At 38.7% G+C, this 15200-nt stretch overlaps 1 protein-coding gene across 3 annotated transcripts in view; it reads right to left on the minus strand.

The window, feature by feature from the left end:
• Nucleotides 1–13180, minus strand: part of Atr (ATR serine/threonine kinase) — a 90972-nt gene extending 77792 nt beyond the window's left edge. Inside the window, exons 1-8 of one of the 3 annotated variants that reach the window (XM_051206944.1) lie at nucleotides 12975–13179; nucleotides 9246–9337; nucleotides 7846–7995; nucleotides 5183–6060; nucleotides 4248–4426; nucleotides 3138–3329; nucleotides 1412–1602; nucleotides 170–322 (exon numbers count right to left, since the gene is read on the minus strand). In XM_051206944.1, coding sequence (XP_051062901.1) covers nucleotides 170–322; nucleotides 1412–1602; nucleotides 3138–3329; nucleotides 4248–4426; nucleotides 5183–6060; nucleotides 7846–7995; nucleotides 9246–9337; nucleotides 12975–13033 — 1894 coding nt within the window. In that variant the 5' untranslated portion in view covers nucleotides 13034–13179. Of the gene's footprint in view, nucleotides 1–169; nucleotides 323–1411; nucleotides 1603–3137; nucleotides 3330–4247; nucleotides 4427–5182; nucleotides 6061–7845; nucleotides 7996–9245; nucleotides 9338–12974 lie in introns of all 3 variants that reach the window. The other 2 variants (XM_051206953.1, XM_051206961.1) reach the window with 2 other exon arrangements.
• Nucleotides 13181–15200: the final 2020 nt, after the last annotated feature.

A 15200-nucleotide genomic window follows, 5' to 3' on the forward strand; every position in this document is an offset into this window, starting at 1 on the left:
GCCAGCCTGGTCTACAAGAGCTAGTTCCAGGACAGCCTCCAAAACCAAAGAGAAACTCCATCTCAAAAAAAACCAATAAATAAAATTTAAGAAATATAAATTCTATAACACAGACATCAATTACACACAACAAAATGAGCTACATACATCAGATGTTGTGATTACTTACAATAACTATCACAAACTCTCTGGCTTAATGGCAGAAGATTAGTAGCAAATGTGGTCAACTTTAAAGAGTTATCATCAGAATGGGAATAAATCCATGGAAGTGAGAGCATTCCACATAACTCTTCCAGAATATGATCCTCAAATGAACTTTTTACTACAGAGACAGAAAATAGGAAATAGATTATACCTATTCCATCATATTTTTTCAAGAATGTAAACATCCAAAATACCAAGTGGAATTATAACCAACATTAAATGAACAAGGATTTTTTTTTTTCGGGGGGGGGGGAGGGTGGAGTTGAGACAGGATTTCTCTGTATACCCTTGGCTATCCAGAAATTCACTCTGTAAACCAGGATTATCCTTGAACTCACAGAGATCTGAATGCCTCTGTCTCCTGAGTGCTAGGATTAAAGGCATGCAGGATCACCTGCTGGCTCTGAATTCTTCTCTTTTTTTTCTTAAAACGAAGGTCCATAAACAATCCTGTGTTTTAATTGGGGATGGCCTGTGGCAAACTCAGAGCCTTATACATGCTAAACATGTACTATACCACTGAGCTATACTTCTAGGCCCATGCTGAAGTCTGTGAGGCTAACAAAATCAGATATGACTTAAAAACATACATATTTGGGGCTGGAGAGATGCCTCAGAGGTTAGTGTCTGCTCTTCTAGAGGACCCGGGTTCAATTCTCAGCACCCACATGGCAGCTCACAACTGTTTATAACTCCAGTACCAGTGGATCCAACACCCTCACACAGATATATATGCAGGCAAAACACTAATACACATGAAGTAAATAAACAGTTTTTAAAAACCACTGGGCAGTAGTAATGCATGCCTTCAATCCCAGTACTTGGGAGGCAGAGGCAGGCAGATCTTTCTGAGTTTGAGGTATGCCTGATCTACAGAGTGAGTTCCAGGACAGCCAGGGCTACACAGAGAAACCCTGTCTCAAAAAACAACAAAACATATACATCTATGCACTGTCTATATGAATCATAGTAGTCTTCAAATTCTTAAATTGAAACATTTAAACATTCTAAATAAATATCTACTGACTAAATCAATCAAAATATTACACAAGTAAATATGAAACTCACAAACTACCATAAATTCAATTAACAGAAATTTTGAAAATATTCTGAATATTGTGAACACTTTTTCATTTAAACTTTAGGTAGAAACAGAATGGCCATTTCTAGAATGACTAAGGTTAATCTATCACTTATTTGTACTCACCTTGCATATACATCAAAGCATCATAAATTCTCACCATGTTATCAATGACTAATTCCAGTTCAAATTTCTGAACAGAGCCTAACAAACTCCTACAGCTCTTAAGCACTTTTGTATAAAAATCCAAAGACATCCAAGTTATCACTACTGGAGGTTTCTTCTTATAATTCTGTTGACAGTCCTTGAAATTCTGGCTGGAATGAGTACATTTTTAAAAAGAATTTAGAATTAGGAATTCTATTATAGTTCAACATATTTTAATAAAGCCAAAATTAAGTACAGAACTAACCTATAACCTTAAGCCAATTTAAAGTAAGTACACAAACCAACCTTATGTTTAAGTGTATTCTCTTAATGTTGTTTTAAGTCACTGTTTTTTTGTTGTTTGTAGTATGTGTGGGGAGGTGCAGGAGACATACAGATACACTGAGTCTAACTTTGTAGCTTAGGCTGGCCTAGTGGTAATCCTTCAGTCTTAATCTCTTAATCAGTCTTGTGATGTGGGGACTGATCTAGGATCTTTGAATGCTGGCATTACCAGGCTGAAATGATAGAAGACATGCCTGTATAATTAGTAAGTGATGTGGCAAACACTCTTCAGAAAAGATCAAGAATCTAATAATCTATTTTTCCAATTTATCTCAAATTCTAAGCTTAGGAGCATTTGAATTAATATAATTTTCCTAAAATCTCTTCTTTTGGGGCTGAAGAGATGGCTCAGTGGTTAAAAGCACTGGCTGTTCTTCAAGAGGACCCAGGTTTAATCCCCAGCACCCAGATGACAGCTCACAACTGTCTGTAACTCCAGTTCCAGGAGATTCAACACCCTTACACAGGCACACATACAGGCAAAAACACCAAGCACATGAAACAAAAATAAATTCTTTTAAAAAAGAAAGAAAAACAGACAGCAGGCTGATTGACCTCCTGATCAGTGTTTAAAAACACACAAACTCTTCTTGTACAGCTCTGTGTTGGTTAATTACAAACCAGTCAGAAAGTACAGAATTATCACAAACTGTCCTAAATTGTGGCAGTAAAAGTAAGTCTTCAAAAGGTCATACTTGTTTCTTTTGATAGAAAATCTATTTAAGGATGCTAAACAGAAAATCTGCCTCTTCTGCATTCTAAATTTCTGCTCTATTTCAAGAAATATAGTCAAAAGAATATGAGTTTCTGAATTGTACATAAGTATGCTCTGCTATCTTCATAACATGTGTCCTTGGAAAAAGTTATTTTAGGCTTAAGGGGGAAAAAAAGTCTTTTTCTGCATTTTAACCTCTATAATCGGTAAGAAAGGTGTAACAGTATTTACCTCTAGGACTGACATAAAGATTAAAATGGGAGTAACATTTAGCACAGGATCTTTGGCAGACATTCAACAGAAAATTTCTTACCTACTTCCCTACAAAGTTTGTGTCCTAGGGTCACAGAAATCAAGTAAGTAAAGAAGTTTCTTAAAATGGTAAATTCAAATTCATTAAAAAAAGCCCACACAGAAAATTTTAAAAGTTGTTTATGGGACAGTGAGATGATTCAGTGGGTAAACACTTATCCCAAAAGCCTGATGACCTGACTTTCATTCCCTGAAAGCTATGTAAAAGCAGAACTGATTGCACAAAGTTGCCCCTTGACCTCCACATGCATTGCATAGTATGCATGCACCCACACACATGCATAATAAAAACATTAAAAAAAATCTTTTAATGTTTCTGTTTTTTTTTTTTACCCATTCATGTCTTGATGAAAACAGTGAACAGTGCAGAGAGCAGTCAGCTGTAATACAATAGTGATTCCTTCTAACTTCTCAGCAACAGGATTCCTTAGAGTACCACATTCAAGGGAAATCTGAAGGGATTCAGCTTTCTGCTTCAGTACATTCCATAATATGCTCTTTTTGTCCATATCCACACGAGTAATTCTACAAACAATTATAATCACAGTAGAACGCATTAATATATAATACAAACATATTACACACAAAATGTGGGGTGAGGGTACAGCTCAGAAATAGAGTGCTTACTTAGTATACATCAGGCCCTAGGCTTATACTCCAGCATAAAATTAATAACTAAACATCTATATTTAAAACAAAAGAGCCAGCACGATGGCTCAGCAGGCCAGGTGGTGATGGCCCACACCTTTAATCCCAGCACTCAGAAGGTAGAGGCAGGCCAATCTCTGTGAGTTCAAGACAAGCCTGGTCTACAAGACAGCCTCCAAAGCCAAAGAAAAACCCTGTCTTGAAGGAAAAACAAACAAACAAACAAACAAATAAATAAATAAAGATGGCTCAGCAGATAAGGGCACTTACTACCAAGCCTAAGAATCTGAGTTTGATCGTGAGGACCCACATGATGGAGGAGAGAACCCATTCCCATTGGTTTCTACAGTCGTTGTGGTATATACACATATATAGACAAGACAGACATACATACACACATAACAGTAATTATAATAATAAAACAAAAATTGCAATGTATTATCAACTTTTAACAGATTTTAAATAATGTTCAATGTGGTTGAACAATGGCAATTCTTTGGCTACATACAAAAATTAGTGATTTGTTAAGATTTGAAATATAATAGAAATACAGGCTAATACTTTTCTAATATTAAAAAGGTAAATTAAACAGGCATGAAAAAATATTCACAGTAACTATATTCATACATATCATGTCATTCTAGTGCAAATCATAATGACTAGTAAATCACAGTATTTTAAGCATTCCTATTGCCTATGTTTAGAAAGTTGTCCTTAAACCAGAATATTTAACAAAAAATATTTTCTAAGGTAAATAAAATTTATGAACTAAAATAAAATCAGGTGAGGTCATACTCTTCAGGCTGTCTGGATGACCTTTTGGAAGAGTTGAGAGAGGAGCTGAGTCTACGCCTCTTTGGTGACACCTCATCATTATTATCGCTGAGATTTTCCTGTTGAGTTTGGCACTGAATTCCCTCGATAATTTCTATAGTTTCCATTTTCAAGGCTGCATAAAATGGTCCCAACAAGTACTAAGAAAACAAAAATAATTACAAATACCACCTCTTAGGAGATATGTTTACATTATTTATAAACAGAAAAATACATTAGATGTTAGTTACATGTTTTCTACAAAGATAAACTGTTTCTGAGTCTTATAAAGCAAATCAAATATCCACATTAATCAATATTATTTTATATTCTATCAATTAAGAATAGTTTTATAGCTTTAAAAATGTCTATTACACAAATACACTATAATCATTCCCCTCTTTCTCAAAATGCTATGCAGAAATTTTTATAAGGCAATCACTGACTTTTTCATAACATAGATCTAGCGAGACCTGTAGGCTAAAATAAGATAAAATATTTAATGTTTAAAATACTGAATCAAGTTACTACATAACTGAGTATTTTATTGCCTGTCTTTCCCCACAGTCAGAACAGGAAAAATTATATAATCTGATATCACTAAAATTGTTCACAGATAAAAATTTTAATGATTAAGTCATTTTCTCCAATAAGATAACTAGCCCTCTTTCAAGTAATGCTGTTATAAACACATACTTTATAAATTCTACTTTAAAACAATCTATTCCATTGGCAGTTCACTAACATAATGAACAAATTTTTCTGATATGGAACTAAAAAGTTTATGACAGGGAAAGAGACTAAACTATGAAAATCATGCCCTCAACATGCATTATTGCACAAGATGTTCTTTTTTTGTTAATACATCCAATAGATTTAAGTGAACAAAATATTTAGTGTGCAATTTTAATACTTACCCCAATATGTTTTTGAACTCCAAGAACATCTACAAGCGCTCTACAAATATTTGTCACATATATCTTCCTGACCTGTAAAGCTGATTCATACCCAGCAGGCACAAATTTAAGGAAATACTGCAGTAAATGACACAAAGCTGCTTTCAGCAAATCAGACTTGAGCCGCACAAGCACGCGATCTTCAAACATAACACAGAGTTTTTCCAGCAGCACGTTTAAGTAAACAGGTTCAATATTTTTATAAGACTCTGCTTCAAAGGGGAATAATGTCTTCACCAGTTTTGACAATGGCTCTTCATACAGTTTCAATTGGTCAGCATCCATTCCTATAAGGTGTTGTAGCAATTCCAAAAATAAGCTGAAAAATGTGCTGGCTGGCTGTGCTGGTAAACCTCCAAGCTCAAAGAGTTCAGTTAAAAGGCTAATTGCTAAAGATCTGATTTTGGGACTACCGTGTTCTAGCAGAGCACAGCCTATCTGCCACAGTAACAATTCTTGTCGTCTAAAAAACACAGTTGGAACAATATGAATAAGAACCATTAATAAAGTGACTTCAATAAATTCTACATTTTGCATGTTCATGAACTGCAAAGGAGCTGGCTGTAAACATCCCATGCATTCATTCAAGCGGCTTGAAAATCGACTAACAACCACTGGCCATTCCATAACATTACCCACTGCATTTCTTTTGTGGAGGTAAATTAAGTCTTCAAAAAGATAGAGTAATTCCCTTGTGAGTATCCCAAAAATAGCAGGATTCTTGCTTTTAAAAAGAAATAATAATGAGCAGATAACTTCACATATTTTCTTGTGTAACATGTGGCAGGATGGAGTTGCTGCAATCCGTAAAAGTCTTGTAATGATCCAGTGGCTGAATTCTTCAAAACAAACAGAAAATACATTAAATAAGTCAGTATATCATAAATGTGAATTTGCTAAATGCTTGATGATTGGTTTTTAAAATATAAATCTCACTAAGAGAACAGTCTAGATTTCCCACGTGATGGAAAAGCTGCACTGTAAAATGTCAATTTCTGAGCTACACAAAAAGGGTTCTAGCTTACATCTACTAGTTATGTCCACTTCACCTTTCTGAAGATGCATAATGGTATCCATGTTAGTGGTTATTGTGAGGATCAAGTAATGTAATCTATGTAAAATAGCATAGTTTCCAAAGCATAATAAATATTCAACAAACAGTAGCTATTATTACTCCAGCAACAAAATCCTATTTTTATTTTTTGAGATGAGATCTCATGTATCCCAGACTGGCCTAAACTTGATATTGGCCAAGAATGACCTTAAACTCCTGATGATTCTCCTGCTCTTACCTCCCTCTCAAGTGCTAGGGATTAGATGCATAAGACATAACACACAGCTTCCATCAGTGAAAAGTTACTGAAAGTAGAGTTGAACATGTGGCTCAGTGGTAGATTACCTATCTACTACAAGTAAGGTGCTAGATTCAATCCCCTATGCTTATGCACGTATCATTTATTTATTTGAGACAGTCTATCTACATATATATGTATGTATGTATGTATGTATGTATGTATGTATGTATGTATGTATGTTTTTTGTTTGAGACAGAATCTCTTTACATAGCCCTGGATGTTCTGGAACTCATTGTGCAGACCAGGCTGGCCTTGAACTCAAGAGATCTGCCTACCTCTGCCTCCCAAGTGCTGGGATTAAAGGCATATGCCACCATGCCCAGTTCATCTTGTTTTAAATGTTACTAGTTCTCAAGTTATTTCATAACCCACTTGTGAATTATAGTCCATACTTTAGAAAACATAGCTAAGACTGACAACATGATTGCAGTATAATTTAAGAACTTATGACAGAAGAAATACAGAACATCAGTAATAAGAAAATATAAAGCAGCAGCAACCAAGGCAGACCTAGGTGGCCAGGAGGAGTCAGACAATACCTTTGGGAGAATATATCAACAAAGCAGATATTTGTAATACTACCAAAATTCTAAATTATTTCATTATATAGGAAAAAGTTTACTTTGCATCCCTTTATGAAAGAAATACAAAAATAAAAAAAAAAATCAATGGGATAGTAGCAATAAAGTAAAAGTTTAGAAAACAGCTTCAACATATAGAAAGAAATTTTTTCTTAAAAGGTAATATAGTAAGTTTTTGTTGCTGTTTTGGTTTGGCTTTTGATGGGGTTTCTCTGTGTAGCACTGACTATCCTAGAACTTGCTCTATTGGCAAGGCTGGCCTTGAATTCAAGAGATCCACCTGCCTCTGCCTCCTGAAATCTGGGATTAAAGGTGTGCACAACCAGCATTAAGTAAGTATTTTTAAATAGAATGCCTAAATAGGCTTTGTAGTAACTAGAGAGGATGTTCCAGTAAAACTTAAAAAAAAAAAAAGTAGCTAAAGCTGGAGAGTGGTGGTACGTGTCAGGCAGATCTGAGTTCCAAGCCAGCCTGGTCTACAAAGTGAAAGTGAATTCTAGGCCAGCCAGTTACACTGTCATCCTAATTCACAAACAAAAAAACAAAACCACTACCACATTTCCCCCCAATATACACCAAATACGACTTTTGGGAGTATATAGTCAAGTATGTGTGATATTCAGAAAAGAAGAAAAAGATGAGCATTCATAAAACTAACTGATGATTTACATAAAATAATAGTACTTACCAATGCAACTGTCTTTGGCTTCATTTTGTCCTTGGCTTCCATTCACATTTACAAACATAAGTGGAGAAGACTTCATGATGTGCTGGATGAAATCAAGTAACATCACAGAGGTCGGTTGAGCATCAGTTTTCTTTACAAGTTCTAGAGCAACTAAGAAATAAAAGATTCTTTTTAACAAGTCACAACAAACTAAACTAGTTTTTGTTAGGAAACTAGACTTTGATAATAAAAACTTTGGTAACCAAAATTTAAAGAGCAGATACTCATGCTGATATTAGATATGAAGAAATACTATAATCTTATCTAATATTCTTTTTGTATGTGTGTAGTGTAAGTGTATGTATATGTTCATGGGTGTGTGTGTGTAAATGTGTATATGGAGGTCAGAGGTCAATCACTTGAGACAAGTTCTCTCTCTGAACCTTCAGCAATTTAGCTAGACTGGCTAGAAGCTCTATAGATATGCTGTGAGATTACAGGTGTGTATCACTGCAGCTTTTTTTCTTAAAATTGTGCTAGGGATTTAAAGGCTGGCCCTTATTCTTATGCAATCAGCTCAATGTCTGAGTCATCTCTCCAGCTGGCCACCAAATTTTATAATAACCACATACAATAATTTATCATACACCCCATTCTGCAAACAAATGTACTACAAGTCTACAAGATGCCAGGCACCATGATAAAATCTGAAGATAAAAATGATAATCTGGCAAAGGAATCAAAAACATTTAAAAATAGTAGTGCAACATGGTAACTCAGGATAAGAGGAAACAGTTCTGGAAAAATATTGTGAAGAAATCCCTAGATAAGGAGTTGGCAGAAGAAAAAGGCAAGTGGTCAAAACAGAGAGCACACCACATGAAACCACATCTTGTAAGTGTTGGTTGCCTTTTGTTGGTTTGTGTGTGTGTGTGTGTTTTGTTTTTGCAACCTATAAATTTGTGGATTGAAAAGAAGAACATTTAAATGGTTACAATAAATCATAAAAAGGGTTGGTACCAAATTCCACTCTACCAACTCTACCATACTTTTGCTATGGCAGGGTTTTTATTTTTGTCTTTTGGGTGACATTTGCTGTATATCTACCATTGGCACAAGTTGTCCAAAAAAAAGTTAGTATGTTTGGATTTGATCAAATGTTTTACAGCTAGCACATCAAAGAACTTTAAGAAGCCAGTAGAAAATCATAGTTATTAACAGAAACACAAACTTGGTTTTAAGGTATAAATTATGTTTTAAGTAACAAGCAACACTGAGGGACAATTTGCTTGAAATTAGTATCGCTAACAAATATTAACTCTGTAATTAAAACTACCTAGAGGGAAAAAAAATGGTAGTATAATGTTACATGGAAAACCATCTAATTCCTGAAGTTCATGTAAGAAATAGTTCCTTCTTACCAACATTTACATCTGTAAGTATTCGGTCAATGAACTGGCAGAGAATTTGTCTTGGTTTCTGTACAACGGTATTATATTCCTCTGGAGTAGCACTAAAAATACAAAGAAAAGCTTGTTAAAAGAGGCAGAGGGGGAGCTAGCAAGATGGCTTAGCATGTAAAGGCACATGCTGCCAGGCCAGATCTGAGTTCCATCCCTAGGACCAACATGGTATAAGGAAATCACAAACCCTCAGAATTATCTTCTGACCTCCACATGCCCTGTGCTGTGTGTAACTCTCCGTCCTGATAAATTAATGCAAAAAAAAAGTTTTTATGAGAGGCATGGTGGCACATACCTATAATTTGGAAACTGAGGCAGGAGGCTATTCTAGGCCAGCTTATGCTACTTAAGAGTCTTTCTCACAAGCTAAACCAACAAAAAGCTTTTAATCTTTAAAAGGACTCACCTTTTCATTTGTAAGAAAACTCTCTAAAGTTGAACTTGCCAAATGTGATTAGTTTAAATATTAACACAGACAGTATTCTACTGCTTAAAAATGAAAATCTAAAGACATTACTAATTTGAGGGAGGAGGGATCTTAAAGTGCAGGAATCTGACTTGCAGATTTTAGAAATGTGTACTCAAAATGGTAACCATTAACCACATGTGACTATTTAGTAGTTGAATTAAGGTTACTCCAAAATAAGATATATATTGGAGCCGGGCTATGGTGGCACATGCCTTTAATCCCAGCACTCCAGAGACAGAGGCAGGTGGATCTCTGTGAGTTTGAGGCTAGCCTGGTCTACAGAACTAATTCCAGGACAGGCTCCAAAGCTACACAGAAAAACCCTGTCTTGAAAACAAAACAAACAAACAAACAAAAAATGCACGGAGATATAGTCAGTCAATATGTATGAAGTAAGACTAAACATTATTGTCAATGCTATTCCAATTCATAAGTAACAAGATAGGATACTAAACCTAATTTGGATCTGAGGAAGCTGACAGTTCTGGAAGGTAAATCACCTTAAGGTCACATAGCTCCTAATAGGGGAAGCCTGGGATATTTATAACAACACCAGAGAAACACCTAAGCTAAAATTTGAAGGGCCATAAGGAAACACAGAAAGGCCAGAGAGAAATCTGAAATTGATTCTAAATGCCAAGGTTGGAATTTCACAAAGGAAGCAATGAATAGAATCAGATCAATTTTAGAAAAATCCTTTGGGTTTATTTTGATAAAATATAAATTATACAGTTTACCATTTTATGATTTTGAAGTATATACTTACATAGCATTAAGTTCATCACATTCCTACTACCCAATAGGTCTCGAACTATTGACCTTTCCATACTCTACACCTTATCAGCAATATATTACCAGTTCCTCCTCTTCTACTTCCTAGCAATATTCACTCCACAATTTTATCTCCATGAGCATGACTACTCTAGGTATCTTACATTAGTTGCATATCATATTTACCGTTTGTGACTTACTTCATTCAGTCCTCAACCTTCCTAATGCTGCAACCCTTTGATATAGTTCCTTATGGTGTGGTACTCTCAAACATTAAATTATTTTCATTGCTACTTCATAACTGTAATTTTGCTACTGTTATGAAACATAATCGTGGAGGTAGGGTTGCCAAAGGGGCCAAGACCCACAGGTTGAGAACCACTGGTTCAGTATAAAAATATATGCTGTAGCATGTTAGGATTTCTTTCCTTTTCACACTGAATAATATTCTCTATATTTATGCCACATTTGGGAGGCATATCTGTTGGTGAACATTTGCTTCCACCAGTTAGTATTGTGTGAATAATGCTGCTATAAGTAATAGAATAAAAATTATCTGTTCAAATCTCTGCTTTAAATTCTTTTGTGTATATACTAAAAAGAATTGCTGGGTTATAGGTTAACTATGTATTTATTCCCCTCCTTTAAAGCATACTCATTCCATTTTCCACAGTGGTTAAGTTGTATCATTTTACTTTCCCCATAAGTTTACCAAACATTTCTACAAAAAAGGTTATCTTTACATATACAACAGTTATTATAATGGTCTAGAAATGGTAACTCCTTGTTTTGGTTTTGTTTTTGAGGGGTAGTTGAGACAATGTCTCAACGCATAACTTTTAACTCCTTGGTAGTCCAAGCTGTCCTCAAATTCAGTGAGTCCCTTGCCTTGGCCTCCCAACCTATCACATCAACTTTGTTGATTTGTATCATTTTGAACACCTGTCTTTTCATTTGCTTGTTAGCCATTTTTATAACCTCGTTGGAGATAAATGTGTTCAATTTCCTTACCCACTTTTTCATCAAATTATGAGGGTTTTTTGTTGTTGTTGTTTTGTTTTGTTTGTTTTTTCGAGACAGGGTTTTTCTGTATTGCTTTGGAGCCTGTCCTGGAACTAGCTCTGTAGACCAGGCTGGTCGAACTCAGATCCACCTGCCTCAGCCTCCCAAGTGCTGGGATAGGTGTGTGCCACCAGCACCCGGTATGAGTTTTTTTTTTTTTTTTTTTTTTTTTTTTTACGTTGCCAAATTATATGTTTTTAGTATAGTAACAGCTATTAACTTAAAATTTTAATTATTTTTTTAGTTTGTATGTGTTTATGATATATGTATGTACGTGTCCATATAAGTACAAGTGCTCGTGCTAGGGTGCATGTGTTGAGGTCATCTTAGTGAAACAACAAAATTTGTATTATCAGTTTCCCCAAAATCAGCACCTTTACTCACACTTCTAGAAAGACAGAAATTACTAGATGCTCCCATAAAGTATATCTGCCACAATTATGCAAAGTGAAAAATATCACAGTGATGATATAGTTAGGACAAACAAAATCGGTCTTCTCATTTATCATCCAATTTAGATTTTTAGTATGGGCAGCAGGAAGAAATGAACCCAGTTACGGTGCAAAAAGGGAAGCCGATATTCCACAGACTTAAGGTTAGGACTGACTTTACGTGCCAAGTTTCTAAGAGATTGAAAAGCGATTTCAATGGATAACTCTGCAGCAATGGTCTCCTGTTGAGGGAAGCGATGAGGGGCGTGGCAAGCACTAGCTCTTCAGATTGGAACCTGGCTTCCTTTAGCCTCTAGGGGCAGACAGAAACCAGGCATTTGTTTTGAGTTTGTTTTTTGTTTTGTTTTGTTTTGTTTCTGTCCCTTTGCCTTTCTGACCTGGCTGGCCTCGGGTTCGCCTGCCTCTGCTCCCCGCGTCCTGGGGTTTTAAAGGCGTGCGAAGCTCCGGCTTGGCAAGCAGGAAAGAGGGGTTTACATATGGAACACCCTCGGTTTGGGGGACGCTGTGCACGTTACTCTGTGGACGTGGGGCCAGCCCCTCGGGTTTCGGACTAAAATAACGGGTCGGTCGCCGCGGTGAGGGGGCGGGGTGGGGGAGGGGTGCCACATCTTTAGGCTGCCCGAAGCCCTTCTGGCCACTGACTGCCCTCGCAGGGAAGCGGGGCCGTGATTCTGAGACAAAACCAGAGCCAGTGGGCTCCCCCGGCAGCGATCAGAGCAACGGGACCGAGGGAAGGTTTTCCAGAAGCCAGCCGCTGTGCTAAAAAGACCAGAGGAGACCCTTCACGCCCAGCAGAAACTCGCGCGGGCACCCGGCACGCTCGTCGCCACCGCGCTCCCGCCAACGGCCACTGAGGGGAGAAAGCGCCCGCAGGCCGCGCCGCCGGCTGAGGAGACCCGGCGTCGCGAGGCTGGCGACCACGCGCGGCCCTACCTGCCCAGCTCCCGCAGGGCGGGGATCATGGACGCCAGCTCCAGCCCGTGGTCGCCCATGCTGACAGCGTGCGGCTCTCAAAACAGCCGCCGCCGGGGCTGTGCTTCTCCACCGCCGCCTCCGGAGAAAGCCGAGCGCCGACGGGAGCCCGCGCGGTCCAAAACTGCTCCCGGAAGCCGCTGCCGGCTTCGACCTGCAGGCGCTTGTTTCCGTTCTCATTAGGACCTGGGGGAAATCCCAGGGGCGGCAGGGGCGGAGCCGGCGGCAGGGGCGGGGCCGGCAGCGGACTGCCCGCCCCTATTTCCCTCCCCCCGGAATGCGGGACCTTCCGCGGGTACTTTTGCGCAAACTTGGATGCTCAGGGAAGCAGAAGCCCAGGATCTGGGCTGGAGAGGGTCCTGACTCTGCGACTGTTAAAGCTATACATTTCACTACGTCAGGATTACGTAGTTAACTGGGGAAGGCCACGCATTACTGCTTACATTTCTTGTCTGGCACATAAAGATAGTCACTGATACAGCCTCCAAATTTACAATTAAAAAGTGGTGGAGTGGCAGCCAGGTATGCTCCAGACTGCAGGGTTTGAATTTGCTGTACCTTGACCGCTCTTCCCTCTGCCCCTCGGTGAAATGGCAGGAGTCTTATACAGGCCGGCCACATAAACTCACTCTTTCCCCCCTCTTCACCTTGTTTTCCTTTTCTTCATAGCACTTAGAAGAACCTAACGATATTGGCTGTGTCTTAGAGTAGAAGGTTTTGAAAGCAAGGTCTTTATTTTGCCTTTTGCTGGCACCCCATGAACTGAAACAGTACCTGGACATAGTTCACGTTTAGTAAAGATTTTTAATGCATTATTGAAAGTTAGAAGAAACAGGAGTAGGAGTCATAAACCCTGGGGGGGGGGGAGTATCATTACACTTGCTAGAAGGTATATGGCCTCAGGAAAGTACTTGATTGCTTTTTGTTTCCATTTTTTCTCACCTCCCAAGAGTACAGTAATGGTTAAGAGGTGACAGAGCCAGACAATGGAATGTCATTTATTTCCATCGCTACTTTCTTTTTCATTTCTCTTCTCCCTCCCTTTGTTTGTTTCTAAGTCAAATCTCACTATGGCTCCCTGGCTGGCCCTGATGAAGAATCCCATTCCCCAACCTTGAAATACTGGAGTTACATGTGTGTGTCACTATGGATGGCATGATTATTCTTCTAAAAGCTTAAACTATAAGCCATTGTGCTGGCTACTTTTATGTCAACCTGACACAAGCTGGAGTCTGCTGGGAGGAAGGAACCTCAATTGAGAAAATGTCCCAACCAGATTGGCCTGTGGGGAAGTCTATGGTACTTTCATGGTTTGATGATGGATGTGGGAGGCTCCAGCTCACGTGGGTGATGCTGCCTGGGCCTGGTGGCCCTGGATTCTATTTTTTTTTTTAAAAAAACCATGAAGAGCAAGCTAGTAAGCAACACTCCTCCATGGCCTCTGTATCAGCCTGTAGGTTCCTGCCTTGAGTTCATGCATGACTTCTTTCAGTGATGGGGTGTGATGTGGAACTAGAAGCTAAAATAAACCCTTTCCTCCCCGAGTCGCTTTTATCATGCTGTTCTGTCATAACAATAGAAACCTAACTAAGTCATATATGAAAAAGACTGTCCACCAAAAAAAGCTCACACTCCCTATTAGTGGGTGAACAATCCAACGCTTGACGAATTCTGCTTCACAATAATAGGAAGAGCCAACATCGATGGAACAAAAGCTATGTCGCTATGAACGCTTGGCCACCACAAGCCAGTTATCCCTGTGGTAACTTTTCTGACACCTCTTGCTTAAAACCCAAAAGGTCAGAAGGCTGGAGAGGCCCTGCTTTCACGGGTCTGTATTGGTACTGAACTTCAAGATCAAGGGAGCTTTTGCCCTTCTGCTCCACAGGAGGTTTCTGTCCTCCCTTAGGACACCTGCCTTCCCCTTTGACAGGTGTACCACCCCAGTCAAACTCCCCACCTGGCACTGTCCCCAGAGCGGGCTGTACCCGCCCGCAGGAGCAGAGAGTGCTTGGTGACAGAAGAAGGAATAGTGGTGTTTCACTGGCAGCCCTGCCCTGCCCCTCCAGGGGGAAAGGGTGGGGGAGGGGTGCTCAGGGGCCTTCCACTTATTCTACACCTCTCATGTCTCTTCACCATGCCGGACTAGTGTGTGTGTGTGTGTGTGTGTGTGTGTGTGTGTGTAAG

This window comes from Phodopus roborovskii, unplaced genomic scaffold (assembly GCF_943737965.1).
Source record: "Phodopus roborovskii unplaced genomic scaffold, PHOROB, whole genome shotgun sequence".
Classification (NCBI taxonomy): domain Eukaryota; kingdom Metazoa; phylum Chordata; class Mammalia; order Rodentia; family Cricetidae; genus Phodopus; species Phodopus roborovskii.